General features: G+C 41.3%; 1 protein-coding gene across 10 annotated transcripts in view; it reads right to left on the bottom strand.

Annotated features, from left to right (window-relative positions):
- Positions 1-21,907, bottom strand: part of DMD (dystrophin) — a 1,027,161-nt gene that overhangs the window by 309,570 nt on the left and 695,684 nt on the right. For all 10 annotated transcript variants that reach the window (XM_079972189.1, XM_079972196.1, XM_079972191.1 and 7 more), the window contains 2 exons: positions 12,510-12,611; positions 7,541-7,649 (listed from right to left, as the gene is read on the bottom strand). In XM_079972189.1, coding sequence (XP_079828315.1) covers positions 7,541-7,649; positions 12,510-12,611 — 211 coding nt within the window. The remainder of the gene's footprint in view (positions 1-7,540; positions 7,650-12,509; positions 12,612-21,907) is intronic.

The raw sequence follows: 21,907 nt of genomic DNA, 5'->3' as shown, positions 1-21,907 counted from the left end.
CCAGTCTTACAATGTCATACAGGTGTAAATGTTCATCTGCTTTCCAAGGTGGCTAACTAGATGTCATTGTGTGAGGCTATTTCTAGATTGGGGCAAAATATGTTCAGATCTACACACTAAAGAATACTCTTAATACTAGCGAAAGGTCACAAATATTCCTCATATAAAGCATAATTGTGTATCTGTATTGCAGGAATTAATCCCAAGTGTTTGGAGTGCAACAGGATAAGTTAAATACTAAGTGCCAACATACTTTCTACTGGTTTAAATCAGACTTCTGGCTTACATGTTTTATTTTCGTGTTTATTCACTAAGCTAGTACTGTAACAAATCCATGCATTAAGACAGAGACTGAGAGAGAAAATCTTATAAAACACAGAGAATTTCAACCATTAACTAGCGTATTATGCCTTTATTCATGCAATTTTGAAGGCATAGTGTCAGCTTTTTATCCAAGTCCTTTTCATTATTTCTCCCTGTTGGTGTTGAAGAACACACTGTGAATGACCTCCAGAGATTCCTCAAGCTATATGCAGAAAGTAAATTGAATCTGAAAGCTTTATTAGATGGATTCCAAAAGAGTAGCTGTGTTAGTCTGAACTCTTTGTCTTTTTATTAGTTGAGTTTGTCTTTCATTTTGTGTCTGATGTCAACTGTCTTGAAAATAAAACTTCTCTTGAAACAGGGTCTTGACCTTGAAAATTCTTCAAATCAAACCACTAAATTCAGTTTTGTACTATAATGTATTTGTTAAGCATGTGTGTCATGAAACTTGCCTCCCCAATGAATTATCTGAAAATCTCTCCCCCGGGATCTTAATTTCCTTAGACGATCTAAAACATTGTCAGGACTGCTACACATAGCATGAATTTCCTACACAAATATTACTAAGGATGACTTCCCAGATCCATTTGATTTGAGCTGGACAGTCATAGGCTATATAGTTTGAAATTCCAGAAAGTGATAAATTCCAATAGTACTGCTGTGCAAAGCTCAGCAATTTTTTTCATTTTTGCCATATATATGCTACTCCATAGTTATGGTACTTTATGAGTGCCTAATGGCCAGTGTTTCACTGAATGGCTAATGTAAACATGAGGTCATTCATTCAGTTTTGTAAGATTTGAAGACATCTGAAAAGAGGAGGTTGTTATGAAGTCTTACTGCAAGACTCTGACTTAAGTCTGTCCTTGGATGATAACACATGGGCATGTGGAACGTGATACAAAATCAGTTAACAGACCAAACCTAAATAGGCCTCTGGCAGTCAGGCAGAAAAGAAGGTTCAGTCTGGTCTTGATTCTTGTTCAGTTGAAAATACTACCCAGCTGCATCTGTTTCCTGAGAACTAGAAAGGACAACGACTCTTGCCAGATGACTGTAGACCCCTTCTTCAGTTGTAGACTCCCTCTTTTAGGCCAGGTCCTTAGGTTTTCTGTCCAAATTGTTGAAACTTCAATGCTTCCAGCAGGTGAACATAAACTTCTAAATATTCCTTGACAAAACCTGCTCCTTATGTCCTAATCTACTTCTTGGATGCATCAAGAGGAACATCTGCCATAAATATTGTTAATTACCGAAAACACTTCCAGAAATGTAATTGGAAAGTTCCTCAGAATGCAATCCTAAATATGTTTACTCAAAAGTACGTTCTACTATTTAATGAAGCTTAATCCCAGATATATGTTTACAGACTACATATATAGACTAGGTAGAGAGTTACTCCAATAAAGCACTGGTGGAATGAAGTTCCACCCTGTTACGTATGGGTGCTCACCTGAGTGAATGCATGTATGAAGAAGAGGGACTGGTCATGGTTGCCATCAAAAATATAGCCAGTTTGGACTTGTAACCACCTGGAAAAATTGTTTTCTGTGATACAGTTTCCTATGTGGTTCAATAACTTTTTAACATAGCAGGAAAAATATTTTCCTGGAGTTCTGCTTGCACAGTTAAAATTACATGAACCACATAGGGAGCCACTTCTCATAATCAGTTTTCCAAGCAGTTTGTATTCTCAGTGTCATCATCAGTGTAATGTAAAATCTATTCTTAAGTTGACACATTAGTTTCCCCAAAAATAAAATGAAAGCCTGCCCTGCCTTCATAATTACAGTGTGATTTCTATTACTGATATTCAAGTGGAATCTTTGGTTAGTGAAGTTTACAGAAATTCATATTTTAAATGTCAAACTGCTAGCTGGTACAATTTCCATTGGACAATGATTCTCCAAAATCTTGGACGGAGGTCTTCCTAAAATCCTTTAATTCAAAGTACTGGTGACTGAAATGGGAACCTTGTGATTGTGCTGAGACTTTTGAAATAGCATTCAGCCAGATAAGATTGTCCTAATGAGAAAAATGGTTTCTGTTTATTATGCTGGAGGGCATGCTACTGCTATGGGACATTAGGAATAGTTGTACTGCACTTTCACCGTGCAAGAAATCCTTAAACAAATGTGTGAGCAAGGACAATATTAAGCTCAATACCATCGAATTGCCTTTCAATTATAAGCCTCAGACCTAGGAACAGTTATCAAATCTCACTAAAATAAAAGATGCATACTAAGAAATAAACATGGTTTAGATTAGTGTTTTTACTTTTTACTTTGTTGTACGATGGTACAACGGTGGTTTTTATCCATGTATTTTTATTTTGTTTTGTTTTATTTTGGGTTGGGGTGGGATGGTTGTTGAGTAGGGTGGGGATTGGTTTTGTTTTGGTGTAATTGTTTTTTGTTTGTTTGCTTTTATATTTTGTAAATGGAGGCGAGTATGAGGCTTGGGATTCCTACTGTGATAATAATAATAATAATAATAATAATTTATTATTTGTACCCCGCCCATCTGGCTGGGTTTCCCCAGCCACTCTGGGCGGCTTCCAACAAGGATGAAAAATACACTAAAATGTCACATATTAAAAACTTCCCTGAACAGGGCTGCCTTCAGATGTCTTCTGAATGTCAGGTAGTTGTTTATTGCTTTGACATCTGATGGGAGGGCATTCCACAGGGTGGGCGCCACTACCGAGAAGGCCCTCTGCCTGGTTCCCTGTAACTTGACCTCTCGCAGTGAGGGAACCGCCAGAAGGCCCTCGGAGCTGGACCTCAGTGTCCGGGCAGAACGATGGGGGAGGAGACGCTCCTTCAGGTATACTGGACCGAGGCCATTTAGGGCTTTAAAGGTCAGCACCAACACTTTGAATTGTGCTCGGAAACGTACTGGGAGCCAATGTAGGTCTTTCAAGACCGGTGTTATATGGTCTCGGCGGCCGCTCCCAGTCACCAGTCTAGCTGCCGCATTCTGGATTAGTTGTAGTTTCCGGGTCACCTTCAAAGGTAGCCCCACGTAGAGCGCATTGCAGTAGTCCAAGCGGGAGATAACCAGAGCATGTACCACTCTGGCGAGACAGTCTGCAGGCAGATAGGGTCTCAGCCTACGTACCAGATGGAGCTGGTAAACAGCTGCCCTGGATACAGATTTGACCTGTGCCTCCATGGACAGCTGTGAGTCCAAAATGACTCCCAGGCTGCGCACCTGGTCCTTCAGGGGCACAGTTACCCCATTCAGGACCAGGGAATCCTCCACACCTGTCCGCCTCCTGTCCCCCAAAAACAGTACTTCTGTCTTGTCAGGATTCAACCTCAATCTGTTAGCCGCCTGTGGAGGGGCGAAGGTAGTATGGCGGTGGGGGCAGATGTCATAGGCGAAGGGGATCGAGATACGGATATGCTCGTACCCCTTCCAATCTGCGCCCCATCCCGAGAGACAAGGGTAGGGTGAGCAAGGATTACTCACCTCCGTCACTGGTGTTGTGCAATGCCAGGTCTATAGGCAATAAAACCGCCACCCTGCGAGATTTCTTCATCTCGCAGGGGGTGGACCTGGCTTGTGTGATGGAGACCTGGGTGCACGAAGGGGATACTGTTACCTTATGAGAGATGGCGCCCCCGGGTTTCTCCATCCTCCACCAGTCGCGGACTGTGGGCCGGGGTGGAGGGGTGGCATTATTAATCCGGGAAGATTGTTCTTTCAGGGCTCTTCCATGGCGACACTAGGGCTCTCCCAGTTTGTTTCGGGCCCTACACAAGCAGGCCACACGCTGGATTTGATCTTTGGCGTCGGTATAGTGATTATGTTTCCTTCGATGAAGGTGCCATGGTCTGATCACTATGCTCTGAAAGCCAGGATTGACGTTCCACCCCCACCCTGCTTAGGTGGCGAGCTGATTTGGGCTCGCCCGCAGAGGCTGATGGACCCTGATAGATTCCGTCAAGCCTTGCGGGACCTTTCTCCCCCTGGCGACTCATTGACTGAGCTTGTTGAGGCCTGGAATACCCAGCTCCTGGCAGCCATCAATGAGATCGCACCTAAGCGCCCTCTACGACCCCGCAGAAACCGGGCTCCCTGGTTTACCGAGGAGCTCCGGAAAATGAAGTGGGACCTCAGATGGCTAGAGCGAGTATGGCGGGGTGCCCGTGATGGAGCTTCAAGAACATCTTATAGAGTTTTTATGAAAACCTACGAGATGGCAGTGAAGGCCGCTAAGAAGCCCTACTTCTCGGCCTCCATTGCATCCTCTAGCTCTCGCCCGGCGCAATTATTTAGTATAATTTGGTCTTTAACGTCCTCGAAGGACAGCCAAATTTAAATAACAATTTGACACACAGCTGTGAGGCATTTGCGAGCTTTTTTGCGGAGAAGGTCCTGTTGCTCCGCCATGACCTCCCTGCCAATTTGGATACAATAAAGGAACTGGAGGCCCCTCGACTGTCCTCGGGTCCGGTATTGGACCACTTTGATCTGATATCCCCAGCCGATGTGGACAGACTCCTCCGAGCTGGAAAGCCCACCACTTGTCCTCTCGACCCGTGCCCGTCCTGGCTGATTAGAGCGTGTCCAGACGAGGTGCGGGCCCCCCTGGGGGATATCATCAATTTGTCCCTTGGTACCGGGACATTCCCAGGGGAACTGAAGGAGGCAGTGGTGCGCCCACTTTTAAAGAAAACATCATTAGATCCCTTAGATCTATCCAATTACTGCCCGGTTTCGAATCTTCCATTCCTGGGTAAGGTGATTGAGAGAGCGGTTGCTGAACAGCTTGGTAGGTTTCTGGATGAAACATCGGCTCTGGATCCATGCCAGTCCGGCTTCCATGCTGGTCATGGGACCGAGACGGCTCTGGTCGCCCTAACAGATGATCTCCACAGGCAGCTGGATCGAGGCGGGTCGGGGCTGCTGATTCTTCTAGACCTGTCAGCAGCCTTCGACATGGTCAATCACGAACTCCTGGACCACCGACTTGCCGACGTGGGGATCCAGGGCACAGTCCTTCAATGGCTGCGCTCGTTTTTCTCTGGTTGGGGACAGAGGGTGGCGTTTGGGGGGGAATTGTCATCCTGCCACTCCTTGGTGTGTGGAGTGCCCCAGGGTGTGATACTCTCCCCGATGCTTTTTAACATCTTTATGCGCCCCCTCGCCCAGCTTGTCCGGAGTTTTGGGCTGGGCTGCCATCAGTATGCTGATGACATCCAACTCTATCTGTTGATGGATGGCCATCCTGACTCGGCCCCAGATACACTGATCAGATGCTTGGAAGCTGTGGCTGGATGGTTACGTGGGAGCCGGTTGAAGTTAAATCCTTTGAAGACAGAGGTTCTCTGGCTGGGACGGGACGATAAGGGATTGTTGGGGCAACTCCAATCTCTTGCGGGGGTGCAATTAGTGCCAGCACCGTCCGTTAAGAGTTTGGGTGTAATCTTCAATACCTCCCTCTCCATGGAGGCGCAGATTGCAGCTATAACAAAGGCGGCATTTTTTCATCTCCGCCAAGCTAAGCAGTTGGCTCCTTACCTCTCTCGCCCTGACCTAGCCACTGTGATCCATGCAACGGTCACCTCCAGACTGGATTATTGTAACTCACTCTACGTGGGGCTGCCCTTGAGACTGACCCAGAAACTCCAGCGGGTGCTGAATGCCGCAGTGAGACTCCTTACGGGGTCTTCGCTGCGAGATCACATTCATCCGGTGCTATACCAGCTGCACTGGCTCCCGGTGGAGTACAGGATCAGGTTTAAGGTGCTGGTTTTAACCTTCAAAGCCCTATATGGCCTAGGACCCTCGTACCTACGGGACCGCCTCTCCTGGTATGCCCCACAGAGGAATTTATGGTCTTCAAATAAAAACATATTGAAGGTCCCAGGCCACAGAGAGGTTAGGCTGGCCTCAACTAGAGCCAGGGTTTTTTCGGCTGCAGCTCCAACCTGGTGGAACGCTCTGTCACAAGAGACAAGGGCCCTGCAGGACTTGACATCTTTCTGCAGGGCCTGCAAGACAGAGCTGTTCCACCAGGCCTTTGGTCAGGGCGCAGCCTGACTCCCTCCTTTGGCAATCTTTACAAAACTTCAGTTTATGGTTGCCATCAATTTTGATTTTAATTAATTTTTATAATGTTTTTATAGTGTTACACTGTTTTAGTGTTGTTAGCCGCCCTGAGCCCGGCTTCGGCTGGGGAGGGCGGGATATAAATAAAATTTTTTATTATTATTATTATTATTATTATTATTAGATTAGAAAAGTAGTATCTTAAGAAATATATTAACCAATTATTATTCCAAGAGACACAATGTCTGAATCAGAACATCAGTCCACAGAAAACCCTATTGACATTTGCTATGATTCAGAAGTAAACAGCAGGGTTTTCCTGGGAATGCAGCAGGGCAAATGAAAAACCTCTCAGACCTGTGGTTAGAAAGCATGGGACAAGCAGACATGTGGATGAGCCCATATGCAAAAAAACAGAATGGAGGTAAAAGCAATCAAGCCATTACTGAACTGCAACATCAAATTGAATGAAAATTTAATTCCCAACTTATCTTTCAACTTTCATCTAGCACATATAATAGGAAGTAGCCTTCTTTTAAAAAAGCTCTTATCCAGTGCAACCTATAAATCAATTTATGAACTAAATTTAATAATTCCATTACAGTGGTACCTCGGGTTACAAACACTTTGGGTTACAGACTCCGCTAACCCAGAAGTAGTACCTCGGGTTAAGAACTTTGCCCCAGGATGAGAACAGAAATCGCGTGTTGGCGGTGCAGTGGCAGCAGGAGGCCCTGTTAGGTAAAGTGGTACCTCAGGTTAAGAACGGACCTCTGGAACGAATTAAGTTCATAACCAGAGGTACCACTGTACTTTGTCTTAGGGTATATCTGCACCACAGATGAAGGAATACTAATTCAATAGCTATTCTTCCTTCCTAGGAAACAAATGTCAAGTATTTTCAACACCTTCCTCAAAGCATGATTCTAAACATTCTTGGAGGAAAGCCATGACAACTGAACTAGTTTCAAATCACTATGCCTTTGTAGTGTGAATATTCCTTCAATAGGCCAATAGAGCAGCCATAGAAAATAATAAATATCAATGTTCTTTGTATGGCTTTCAGCAACAGCTTTCTCACCAGTGTTAGAAATATACCTTCATTTTAACATTTACATATAAACTTTGAAGATTACTGAAACATCAAAGTACTTACCAACAGCAGATGATACAATTCCTGAGGGCCCAGACACTGGCTTTCCTTTCAACACTTGTATTAAATGGTTTACTGCTTTCCAGTCAGTATTTAAATCTTCTAATTTTCTCTGAAATGGGAAGGCAGATATATTAAACATTTCATAAAGACCTGGGATGAAAGAGTATCTTGTGTACAGCACAGCATTTTATATTATATGTTATTCTGTTAAAACAACACATATGATAATGAAGCAGAAAATTGGAAAATTTAAATTTAAATTTAAAGCATATCTTGACTTGGGAGTAATCTGAACTGCTCTGTGCTGGGAAATGGGAAAAGAATCCTGGGCATTATTAAAGGAGGTAGAGGAAGTTCCAATAACATAATATGTAGTTCCCTTGCAGGCCAAACATTACTCCAATTGTGTGGTTAGCAACCACTTATGGTTTAAAAAATAATAAATTGGCAATACTTCAATTGATGTCAATGGAAGTTTTCCCTCAAAAACTAATTGTAGCATAGGAAAGGAGATTTCCATGTTGATCATGGCTCAGGAGGGTATAAATGTTGTAAAGGTAAAGGGACTCCTGACCATTAGGTCCAGTCATGGACGACTCTGGGATTGTGGTGCTCAACTCACTTTATTGGCCAAGGTACAGCTTCTGGGTCATGTGGCTAGCATGACTAAGCCGCTTCTGGCGAACCAGAGCAGCACATGGAAACACCCTTTACCTTCCTGCCGGAGCGGTACCTATTTATCTACTTGCACTGCTCTATGTGCTTTCGAACTGCTAAGTTGGCAGGAGCAGGGACTGAGCAACGGGAGCTCACTCCATCGTGGGGATTCAAACCGTCGACCTTCTGATCGGCAAGTCCTAGGCTCTGTGGTTTAACTCACAGTCCCACCCGCGTCCCATATAAATGTTGTAGTCCAAAATAAAATTGATCACTCTACCCCTAGTAATAATTTTATTAAAAAACAAAAACAAAATCCAGGGATATAGCTAGATAGATAGATAGATGATAGATGATAGATAGATGATAGATAGATAGATAGATAGATAGATAGATGATAGATAGATAGATGATAGATAGATAGATTACTAAGCTAACCATTCAGTCCCCACTGGAGACAAATGTAGCTTCAAAAGGACTGCAAAACAGGGATCCTGTATATCTTTGAAATTCAGTGCCTTTTGTAAGAAAGCAAGAAAGAGGAGATAATATCCCCACAGACTCTTTTATCAAACATATTATTATATCCCCAAACAGAGTGGCAGTAGCCAACGTTCACATGTAATATATGGTATTTTAAACACAATTTGACATGTGGTGAAAACAGATAGTCTAAATTCTGAAAACAGTGTTGTTCCCCAACTAAAAATATTTTTTAAAAGTAGCTAAGACATTGAGGATGACTGAATGTATGTGTAGCTGAAAACTTCTCATAATGTTGTCAATTTACAGTACTTATTTGAGGAAATGGAACTGGCAGATTTGTCTGCCCTCTTTTCTGTTTGCCCTTATCAATTACTTTTTGCAACAAGATCTAAATATCTTACCTCCTGTGCTAAGTATTGTGGGACCCATTTTTCCTCATTTTATTACAGTTCAACTCATTTATTGAGGAACAAAGAATTTTCAAACATATGAAGGAAGAACAATGAAGAAATCTAGGCTACTATTTTGTCATCTGACAAAACAGTAGCACTAAATATGCCATTTGAATTATAGTGTTCAGGTACTGCATTCTTATGGTACAGATTAATCATCATTATCAAAACTTTTATTGGCATCACATACAAACATCCATAGTAAATCAATACAGAATTACCACCTCCCCAATGTCACAGAACATTTGTCAAATGAGAAGAGGCAAAACAGTCTAACGTTACATCTCTAGGTCTCTAGGGAGAGTACAGATTAATAGTATGATGAGACACAAAATTCATCAGCTATTGATAACACTGAATCTTCTACACCCTCAAGCACGTTTTAATTGTGAGAAAAGAGAATTAGGATATGCATGTGAATGAGTATGCTTGTTTTGGTATCCATTGAAATACTGTCTTGGAGCTCCCATCCACTGCTGTGTGTGGCCTGGTGCCTTCGTTTACATCTAGCAATCTGTACTAAGCACATCTGGAGCCATAGGACCTAGTAGGGAGAGATGAAGCAGGGACTTGCATGCCCCACACTCATACACAGGGACCCCAATCAATGGCCACTGAATACCAGTCACTCAGTCCAGGCGTTGCCTAAGCCTCTAAGCTCTGATGTGCACATTTGAGATGCATGGGCTAAGATCATCTAACCAGGCTTCTGTGAGAAGTGATGGAACAAAACTAGTGCTAATAAGTAGCAAGATGTGAGATGCAGACTAGGATGATGTGCTCACTCCTTTCCCCAGTGTGTCCATTTGCCCATTGCCATAAGCATTCAGGTAGGCTTCTGTGCAAGATAAGATGGGATAGGGAGCAGTGGTAGTTGCTTCTGATCTTTGAAATAATAACCTGCCTTCTTGACTCAACAGGTACCCGACCCTGCCAATTACAGATGCTAGGCCTTGCAACAAGTGCTGCAAGAAGTGTTCCATCTTTTTCATTTTTCAGGGTCAAACTGTGCAACACTGCCTAATAAGTATGCCAAATTTATTCCAAGGAAAATACCATGTTACTGGCAATAGTCTACCAGTAGAATTATTTAATATTATCTGTATTTATTGAAATAAGCTTCAACATATATAAGAAACATGGCTTTTGAGCATACTGTACTCTTTAGTCTAAATGTTTCTTTTCATCTATGTAGCAAATTAAATCTGCTCATGTTTTGTGTAGAAAGGACTATTAGTCATCCTTGTATTAAATACACAGATGAGGGATATGTTCCCCCACCATAGGAAACTGCTAACTTTATTTATTTTAAAAAATATATTTCCATTATATATTTGAAAGCAGTGATGGTATTCTTGTGTAACTGCACATGGTAAAGAGCCGAACTGTACGTGAAATTACCATAGATAGCTATGAGCTGTATGGCTCACCACTGAAAGCTGATGCTATACCTCCAGAATAAAAGTACAAATACCTGTAGGATTTCAAACATGGTACTACTAGCAGCTGAGATGGGGAGTCACCAGTGAAATGGGACAGAGTTAAACATTCCCATCTTCCCATCTTTCCCATGAATGGCAAATAAAGAAAGGAAGATGGCATAGAAGGTGGCCCAGCTTCCTCTCTCTCTCTCCTACCCACCTCACACACTATTCACTATTTATTCAAGTTGGGGTGCCAACTTGAATAAAATAGGGGGGGGCAGCTAAGCCCAACTCTTCCTGGCATCTCAACTTCACTATGAAGTGATATAGTCTTGGGAGGACTATATTTTAATTTGGGCAAAAGATATGGATGTGAGGGTTTGAATTAATGGATTGGATTCCAGACTTGCTCGTTCTATTCACAAAAGGAACTGGGATACAATGGAGGCTTTCTGATGGAGGAACAGGGTAGTTTTCACCAACGCCCCTGCGGCCACCAGCAGCACTCTCCACACTGTTTTTGAGGTCTTCAAACCTTTGAGAGCAGCTTTTGGGCAGGTTCCCGGGGAAGGAAGATTGATAAATATTGCTTCCCTGAACCCCTTTTTCCTATGCAAACAAACTATGTTGAGCATGTCTGGATTCAATCATTGTATTGTATCTGTAGGAAGTAAATAATATTTTAAAAATCAAACAGCTCACACTTTAGAATTAAAAAAGCAAACATGAAGAAAAAATAGTTTGATACACCTTAACTGTATAAGCAAGGGCAAACTTCTTATCACAGTCTATCAATCTATAAAAGTCTGAAGCTGATTTAAACTATGGTCCTACATTTTATCCTGCTTCAGTGCTGAATATGATAGCTACAACAGAAATCTGATTTAACCAAAAAATTATTATAATGACCCATCAAACACTAGATCCTCAAACATACCCAGAGCTACTTTTAGCAGAAGGGAACCCATGCTACTCAATTTGATGGAAGAAGTGGAAAGGACCTGGGACCTGGCACAAGGCAGTCCATGAATGGCAAATAAAGAAAGGAAGATGGCATAGAACGTGGCCCAGCTTCCTCCCTCTCTCTCCTACCCACCTCACACACTATTCACACATGATGGGCAAAGTTTTCCCCAGTGCTTTTTTTCTTGAAAAAATGTTTAGGGGTGCTCTCATTTTCCTACTCATATTGAAATACTGCCCCTCAATGAGGCCAAACTTAGATTCACAAAATGTTTAGGGGTATGGGTACCCCTGTGTTCCCCCAGAAAAAAAAGAACTGGTTTTCCTTGGCAGAACTGTAGTTTGTGTTTTGAATGGGACTACTTTTTTGATCAGGTGGAAGAAACTGAAAATTGAATAAGATTTAGAGAGGCTTTGCATCAGCTGCCTACATGTTATCATTCCCAATTCAAGGTGTTGACTTTAACGTATAAGGCCCTGGGTGACTTGGGACCCTACGCCAACCTGCCCATGGATTAAGATACGCAGTTAGGCCCTTCTCATGATGTAGCCCATAAGTGAGGCACATTATGTTGTGACTTGGGATACAGCTTTTTCAGCAGTGGCTCCCTAGCTATGCAACTCCCTCCCTTCTGAGATTTGATTGGTGCTGTTGTTGGCTATCTTCCAACAGCAATTATTTATTTTTATTCTCACAATGGGGAGTGATCCATTATGAGTTGAGCTGGAAACTTTACTGAATTATTGGGGGTTTTATATTTTACTTTTTAAAATCTGCTCTGGGATCATGAAAGTGATGGAGGGTGGGATATAAGAATAAGCAATAAAAATGAAGTCTAAAAAGCTTTAACTGAAAGCATAACATGTATGTCTCTCGTACCTTAGAAAGACTCCAAGTTTCAAATACATTGCATCAAGGACAATTGTACAACAGGGGAGGCATAACCCATTATGCAGTAATAGATATTACGAAGGTTGCTTCATTACCGTTACGGGTTGAGTGGCTGGTTTTTCTTTGTATAAATGACGCCCTTTAGACAAAATCCCTTCCACATCCGGCTGTTTAGCTATCACGGCTGCTTCAATTTCCTGAAAAATAAAAATACACAGTGTAGATTACCTCTACTATAAGCAATAAAATCAAAGTCTGAAGGCTCCCTGGGAAGCTGTATACACCCCGTAGATTAGTTTCTTCTTTGGAGTAGTAATGGGAATAGTTCAGCAAAACAGCAATGAAGGAAACCGGGAGATTATTGCAAAATAAAATACAGGTCCTATGGCATAAAAGTAGTAAAATAAATAGTAATATAGGCAGTCACCCATGAAGGTTTCAGTAAACCAATGTCACAGAATTTAGTCAAAATGCAAACAAGAAATAGCAAATCATTTAAAAGAAACTATTCCACACCAGCAGCTGACCTTGCAAAAATTGGGAGAGGTTAATGGGACCACAGAAGACTCTTTACACAGCTTTCCTGAACCATTCTCTTAATAAAAAACCGCTTGGGGTGTTGTTGTTTTGAAATGCATGGATTCAGTCTTATTAAAAATAACTTAGTTTTATGTTAATTTGATTTAAATTGGTTACTTGTCAGTGTTAGGAAAAGAACATATTCTTCATAGTTAATGTCAGGAAAGAGCAGAAATTCATTACTACTGAGGGACATCTACTTAAGGCATGAGCAATCTAGAGCCTCTTGGAGAGCTGGCCCTATTTGTGGAATACCCAGGTCCACAAACCACTGGTATTGCTCTAAAAATTCAGACCCAAAACTGGCTAGTAAAGACCTGCAAAAACACTTCATGTTAGGGCTTGGGATGCTACTGTAAAGACAAAAAACACAGGGATCTTATTTACCATAATTATCAGAATTGCCGGTTGCTTAGGAGTAAACTCACTGGAATAAACTGCTGAGTAGGGATGGATTGGTCTGTAGCTGGCATGTTTCATATGAGTTTAAAAAGGGGGGGGGGGTGTTCTCTTTGTAAGCTCATCAGCACTGTGCCATGCTCTAACCCACTGAGCTATCCAAGCTGATATAACTGGTAGGCATTTTAACAAAACAGAATTTTAAAAAACCACAAGTAGCAGGTCTCAGAATTCTTTCCCAAAGGCAGCCTGTCTTGCTTTTTCTCTATTGGTTGATTGTAAATTGGTTAAGAAAAAAACCCCTTCCTTTTTAGGAAACTTTAGGCATCACCATTTTATGGAACTGATTTCACCTGTCTGATTTTTTAAATAATCTTCATTCTGTTATTTCCTGCTGCAGTTTTAGTATTAATGTATCATTTTATCTTGCAACCACCTTGAACTTTTTGGAGGAAAGATGGGATATAAATATTTTAAATAAACAATTACCCTTTCACCTGAGACATGTACGTAAATGGCATTAATGTTAGAAGGGATCCCTTTTAATTTAAATTACAAGGAAAGGGCCATGACTAACATAACATTTGACGGATGGGGCTTTTTCGTTATTCTTTTTCTAAAGGGAAACCTCACTATGATGCAGTGCTATATGGCTTACTGAAACAGTTTTTTCTTTTCTTTTTCTTTCTGTAGTTTGATCTACGTCTGGCAGCTTTTTCAAATGCTTCCTTTCTGTTATGCCACTAGCTATACACAGTGACTATCTTTCTTTTTTATCCCATCTCAGTCATCTGTCCCAGTAGACAAAACTGTACTGCAAAAGTTTGACACTAGACAAAATTGTACAGCAAGGTGTTCACTGTCTTGGAATTCAACCAAATCATGTCAATGATGGAGAAATGAAAAATGCATTCTGCTTTTTAAGTGTCCAGTTCAATGTCATTCTAAATCTTTGCAAAGTATCATTTCATTCTTCAGCTTTCTGTTGTCAAGTTGCTCTTGATGTTTGCCTGACAGTTTTTCTTGTTTTTTTTTTAACCTTTCATGTCCTAAAGTCTTCTGTCTACTAGTATTTATCCTTTGGCATATTTTATCAAGTATTTTATAATTCCCATTTTCAAATAATTAATTACCTTTTCAGTCCAACTAATAGGTTTTTATTCCTGATTAGTGTATTTAGAATAAGTTAGATTTTCCTTCTCTTGCTATTCCTTTATTATCCTGTTTTCCTTGACATACTTCAAAATACTCCAAGAGACCAACTAAAATTTAGATATTTAAAAAACTGATATATATCCACCCTTCCATACCCCATGCAAACAAGGAACAATAAGTCACTGCAACGTAAATGAAGGCTGTGTATTAATGGGTCAACTTTGAGTAAAGCTTAGTTGAATATCACCCTTAGAAACTCCGCTGCACCATCCTTGTAAACCTTTGTTTTAGAAAGGTTTCTCAAAAGTAAAGTCCATTTTCAAGCTGAACCTATTTTTCCTCTGAAGCTTAAGTTTGAGTTAAGCCCAACATTGAAATATACTGCACTGTCAAAACATTTAGAGGTTATTAACCACTTAGACGTTTTTCTTAATCAATCAAGTGGTATATAAATTTTGTTAAATAAATAAGTATCAAAACATGATGGGTTCCAGGTTAAGTTAGTTCCTCTTAGTTCCCATTTCAATCTCAACTAGTCTAGCCATGCCTGCTCAAAAGTAAGTCCTATTGAATTCAGAGTACTCCAGGTAAACTGGGTTGGGACTGAGTATACATGGCTAGTATTGCACTGCACTATCAGTCATGATTTAAGTCCCACTAATTTCAATGCATACCAAGTGCAGTAAATTTACAATGGTTTTCTATACATATTTATTTGGAAGTTAATTCCAGAGTGCTCAGCAGGATCCAATCCTAGTTAAGTGTGTATGGGGTTGCAACCTTAATCTGCACACAGTCCTTAAATTTACTTTTTAAATTTATTGTTAGCACTTCTATCCCATCTTTCTGTTAAAAAAATATACAAAAGCATACATTTTGTTCAGCAGTCAACAGAAGCATTTTTAATTTCTGACACAAAAAAATCCATTATTAATAGCTTGCTAGCAATGTTCTCAATGAATTTATTCTTTGTAAAACATATGAGTGCATGAGTGAACTTCACAAGAATGCATAGCTCAGAATCAGTTTTAGGGGCCTAATACTGACATCTTGTTATAGTATTCCATGAATAAATCCTTATTGTTTCCTTTAATAATCCTTTTGTTTTCATTTATTTCAAAGACGACGAAGAAAGACAAGTTGCTTTCACTTCTGGATGATATTCAAAGGCTCATAGATAGACTTGTTGAGAATGTTATGATGATCCTACAGTTTCTTTTCTGAAATACTTCAAGCTTTTTAAGTATTTGTAAATGCCACAGCAAATTATTTATTTTGAAATTAAAGTATTTCACAAACTCAAATGTTTTTCTCCTCCACTATTTTTCCTATGCAAATAAAATCCTAGACATTTTAGAACATTTCTGTTCTACTTCCATCTTACTAGCAATGTATTCCCAAGTTTGAGAGGAAACATTGTAACGTTAATATAGACAGCTTATATATGCATTCATTTCATATAATCAATAGTTGATATAAATAGGTGATTTATTCGTAGCTCTAGCAGTCAGCAAAATGGCTAGTTATCTACCTTACTATTTTGATTTACTTGCTCAGTTTTTGCAATCATAGATCTATGAATCACCATTCAACTCTAGAACCAGTTTTTGGTACACATTTTTGGGGTGAGTTACACACAGCTGGGGCTCATGTCCGCTCCATGCTGCAATTAGCGAGACCAGATATAAACACAGTGTGGCTGGGAGTGGCCTGGTGGCCTGGCCAGCTATCTGATCCTTTCCCATCTTCTTCCCTGCCCATATAAAGAGCAAAGATAGCTAAAAGAAGGAGGTCAGGAGGGAGAGGCTACAGAAAGGAGAATGAAGACTAATGGGAACACATGGACAGGTTTGTTTTAGGTTGAGTGACTTTTTTGGCAGGAGCTCCATTCTACCTCAAATCAGCAACTTTTGCACCAAGAATTGAAGGCCATGACAGTTCAGCACAGCGTGACTTCTGCTTACCTAAACTTAAGATAATTACACAGCCTTCTTTCCATGACTAAGTAGATAGTACCCTCCTACTCATATATTCTGAAAAAACATTAATTGCTCTTTTGTGCTAATTGTCTAGAATATAGTCAGTCTTCCCTGCAGAAAGTAAGTTTTTGAAAGATTCCTCATGAATCCTTCTTTGCTATAAACTATTTTTGAAACGAATGCCTTCAGAAAAGTGATTCTAACATGACATACATCTTCAAAAAGCCAATTAATATACACCATGAAGATCTATTTTTGACATTTCTCTCCCTTTACTGTGTATGTTATTGCCTTTAAAAAGTTATTTCTTACCCCCAAAAGTGCTAGGAAATATTGGTACTTTGGTAAAGGTAAAGGGACCCCTGACCATTAGGTCCAGTCGTGGCCGACTCTGGGGTTGCGGCGCTCATCTCGCTTTATTGGCCAAGGGAGCTGGCGTACAGCTTCTGGGTCATGTGGCCAGCATGACTAAGCCACTTCTGGCAAACCAGAGCAGCGCACGGAAACGCCGTTTACCTTCCTGCCAGAGCGGTACCTATTTATCTACTTGCACTTTGTCATGCTTTCAAACTGCTAGGTTGGCAGGAGCAGGGACCGAGCAACGGGAGCTCACCCCATTGCGGGGATTTGAACCACCGACCTTCTGAAAGGCAAGTCCTAGGCTCTGTGGTTTAACCCACAGCGCCACCCGCGTCCCATGGTACTTTGGTACTTGTCCTTATTTAAGTGCAGGAGATGCTATTAAGTCAAAGCCCCACTGGTCCTGAATATTTTGCTGTATGAATATTCTTCCGAGTCATGTAAGGACTCAGCTACATTAATAAGGATAAAGTGTTTTATACAGTTGTACCATGGATCTCAAATGCCTTGTGAGTGTTCCAGTTTTCGAATGATTTTCGGAAGCCGAACATCTGGCATGGCTTCCAATTGGGTGCAGGACGCTCCTGCAGCCATTCAGAAGCCACACCTTGACTCCCGGAACACATTCTGTTCAAGAACCAAGGTACAACTGTATGCGTTATAGCACTGTGACACCAGATGGCACTGCAGAGTCCCGCCTTTCACCAACAGGATTTCCCTTTATGAAGGGGTAGGAGCCACAACACTCAAGATCTGATTCCTACACTGTGTGGAACAGACCTCTTGATAAGATGGTATCTGCAGGAGGACCTCATCTGCAAAGCAGAGTGATCAATTGTATATATACAATCTTTTAGGCATCCAGATCCCAAGCTGAATTGGGCTTTATACACCAGAACCAGAACCTTGAATGTCAGCTTGTGCAATTTTTTCAGTAGTGGCATAACATGGTAGGGATATCTTGTTCCAGTGAGCAGACAAGACTCCACATTTTGCACGAGCTGCAGCTTCCAGGCTGTAGCTGTTTTACTAGCCCAAGGTGGTAGAAAGCAGTGCCTCTCCAGGGTTTTCAAGCAGAGGTCACATCAACTGCCACCTGATTCTTTTAGCTACAGTAGGTGCCAGGGACTGAAATTGGGATATTCTGTTTTCCAAGCATGTGTTCAACTACTGAGCTATTCCTTTCATAAGAATGTGCTGAACTGAAAATAATTATTGACACTACTCAGATATGAATAAAAAGGAAAAGAACCAGTGTTGGATTCTATTGATTAGAACCGTGACATTCATTACAAGAATACATTACACATAAAGGACAACGCCTGGTTAACTTTACTATTCATCTGCCACTGGTATATTTTTAAAAGGGAAATTAGCTCTTCTTTTGGTCAGTCTAATTCAGGAAGGTGATCTAATTAATTTTTCTTCATGATTTGTTTTCATTCATATCCCTTTTGTTGGCATTCTTATCTTTTACCGTAAAAGCAATCTGCTGTCAATTAAATGTATTGTGATAAATAGCATGCACACAATGATTAGCATATTAACACGATAGATGCTTCCCCTGATACCCATCTCTATAACTTATCAAAGTCTTTATTTTATCCTTACAAATTGTTACTGAAGAAATTATTATGGGGCAAAAATCATTATAAATATGGAGCGGTTTGCTGTTGATTGGATATATATTTAGTAAGATAGCTATTCTGTGTATATAAAGCATAAGATTAAAGGTAAAGGGTAAAGGTACCCCTGCCCATACGGGCCAGTCTTGACAGACTCTGGGGTTGTGCACCCATCTCACTTAAGAGGCCAGGGGCCAGCGCTGTCCGGAGACACTTCCGGGTCACGTGGCCAGCGTGACATCACTGCTCTGGCCAGAGCCAGAGCCAGAGCCAGTGCCGCACACGGAAACGCCGTTTACCTTCCCGCTGGTAAGCGGTCCCTATTTATCTACTTGCACCCGGAGGTGCTTTCGAACTGCTAGGTTGGCAGGCGCTGGGACCAAGCAGCGGGAGCGCACCCCGCCGCAGGGATTCGAACCGCCGACCTTTCGATCGGCAAGCCCTAGGCGCTGAGGCTTTAACCCACTGCGCCACCTGCGTCCCAAGCATAAGATTAGCCTATTTTAAATCTAGGTCTCTCAGCTACTGAATTCTACCATAAATAAAATTCACTGATTAAGCTAAGCTTAGCTGTATGGTAAGTAGCTAAGATATTCCTAAAATACCTGAGCTGCCTTACAACATATAATTACTTATAAAATTAATCACATCAGCTACTTCAGAACATTACTGGCAGAGATTCATGTTGGCCACTTCATTGAGCTCTCAGAATTCTCCACACATTTTCTTTATAAATATTTTCCATTATTAGCCCTATTCTGTGACAACTGCTGGATTCCTGAAATCTCTTGCTAGATTTGTCAGGAACTTTTTACCCACATACTATGTATGTGTGCTCCACGTTTTCCTGGATGAAAATGATTTCTCTACTCATTTCAATCTGGCCATGAGAATTTGGGTGGAAAGTAGGGACATTGGAGGAGGTTCACCACTATATCGAGGCTGGCATAGCAGAAGGGCCCTTTTTGTGGGCAGTGGGGTCGCCTCCACAACAGTGGATTTTTCCTGTTAGCAGAGGAGTCTCTCTACCCAATCCTAACCGGCTTCAGGAATGCAGACTGGGGCCTTCTTAAATCCACCAATCACTTGCATCAGTGAAGAACTTCTGATGAAATGTCTTCTTTTCCTTTTCCTGCATGACTTTTCTTTTCCTTTACTTGTGTCATGGCTCAGCTGGAGAATTCTTCAACCTAGATGACCCTGTTCCTTAGTGAAGCCTACAACCTGACTATATCTGGGAATGTGGAAGAGTTGGAACTCTTGTAGAAGGCAGCATACAGCGGGGCAGCAGAGTATAGCCCTGAGCCTGCATGAGATGACCCTGTTCCTTAGTGAAGCCTACAACCTGACTATATCTGGGAATGTGGAAGAGTTGGAACTCTTGTAGAAGGCAGCATACAGCGGGGCAGCAGAGTATAGCCCTGAGCCTGCATGAGCGACAGTATCTTAAATGGAGAAGTTAAGTCTCTGCATCAGCAAAGTCCTCCCCATGAGGAGACCTCTCTTGGATGCCAGCTGATGGAATTCAGCTGGACCCCAAGTGTAATTCTAGCTGTTTAGGAAAAAAAGGCCTCATTACCAGGCTGGAACAGTGTATTTCCACAAGACCTGTACTGTACCTGAACAGTTACCTCTGTGGTAGGATACAGGACCGCTTCCTGACCTTGCCTGAATGGCTAGCTGTGTATCCAGTCCCTTGACTGTTGTGGACCCTCTGCAACTGGAGCCTGGCCTGAACAGAACAGCTTGTGGGTAGCACTCTGTATTTCCCCCCACTATTAGAACATAAACATCATTTCCCTCTGTGACTATCTCTCTAAACACTGAATGTTGCTCTATGTACAGCTTATTGTTCACATGCTTATTATTTCATTATTTCCTCCTTCCACCCTCCAATATCCTGTTCTTCCTGCAGAGTTCAAAACAATACATTCTGTGTTCAGTGATTGTAATCATACCTGTTATGACAGGAACTCAAGAATAAAGGTGATTTAGATGGTTTTCAGTAAACATTTGCAGCTCTACACAATTATTGTTATTCAGTTTCTTAGGGAGCCCCTGCAGGGCAGTGAAAGTCATTTATATTTATAGCTCAAAGAAGAAGAAGAAACTTTCTATAGATAAAAGAAGAATTTGCCAAGTTTAAAAATTGTTTTAAAATTGCCAGGTTTTAAAAAAATATGCTTGCTTGTTTTCACACATACTCCCCTAAGGCTTTGAATAATTACTTTCCAAAAAAGATCTTTAAGTGAAGCTGCATTTACAGCATGCTCCTATCCTTTCAAGTAACTGTTGTAGAAGGCAGATTCTTACACAAGAGCTACCTCAGCAGCATATGCTAAACAGAAAGAGCACCACACAGCCTAAACAAAATGTTTCAAGACCTATTAATATCAACAGAAGTTATTGCTCTCGCATCAAAATCAGTTATTGCTGGACTAAAACTTTCAGCACCCCTTACCATTTGCCACACTGGCTGAGGTCGATGGAAATCTAAAGGGCTACAAATCCCCCAGCTGTGACACAGAGCTTATTTCTGCCCATTTGGATCCCATCCAATTCTGGATCTGGCATATTTAAGCATACATATTTTTTTTTCTTGCTGCAGTTCCTACCCAGCTTAAGGGTGAATTGTGATATATTTATTTAAAAATATATATCCTGCTTTTTCCTATGTAGGAGGTATCAAAGTGGCTAACAACAATAAAATGTAAAATAAATAAAATTCAGAACATAAACTAAACCTCCAAAATTTTAAACCACAAGAATTTAAAATCTTTTTAAAAAAAAAATGATGGGAGCAAACAGGATGAAATGGTAGTATACAGGACCCTGCAGAGTCTTTGCTGATCTCTTCATTCCCTACCCTTGGAATAGGCCAAGACAACTGAAGGCTTGTAAACCAGTTGCAACCCTCTGCCTATTTGTTCCTTTTAGGAGAATGGCACAAATACCTATTGTTCGTGCACAGCCCATCTGCACCCAAGACTCCTTCATTGATGTGAATTGCTGGGAGAGTGAAAACCTTGTGTGTGATTACATTAAATGATGAGAAAAGGTGAAAAAACAAAGCCAGGAATAGGGAAGAGAAGACATGAAGTGCAAACCGAAGAAAGTGTGCTAGGGGTACAGAGAACCCGGTGGGGAAAGTCTCTTCCAACTCAACAATTCTATGATTCTATGAAAGGTATCTGAGAGATGTTGCAGAGAGAATGGTGTGTGGTGAGGTACCAGAGAAAGGGAAGCACCCGATGGGGAGCAGAGATGGGGTACAGAGAGAAACAAGGGGGAGAAACATATGTGATGTACGACTGCAGCAAAGGCTGTGAATGAGGTGAGAGTTATGACGCTGCAAGGGCAGAAGGTAAGAAAACAGCTATGGGGTGGATAGAGCAA

Source organism: Podarcis cretensis (genome assembly GCF_951804945.1).
Source record: "Podarcis cretensis genome assembly, chromosome: 4".
Lineage (NCBI taxonomy): Eukaryota > Metazoa > Chordata > Lepidosauria > Squamata > Lacertidae > Podarcis > Podarcis cretensis.
This window is presented reverse-complemented; position numbering and strand designations above follow the sequence as displayed.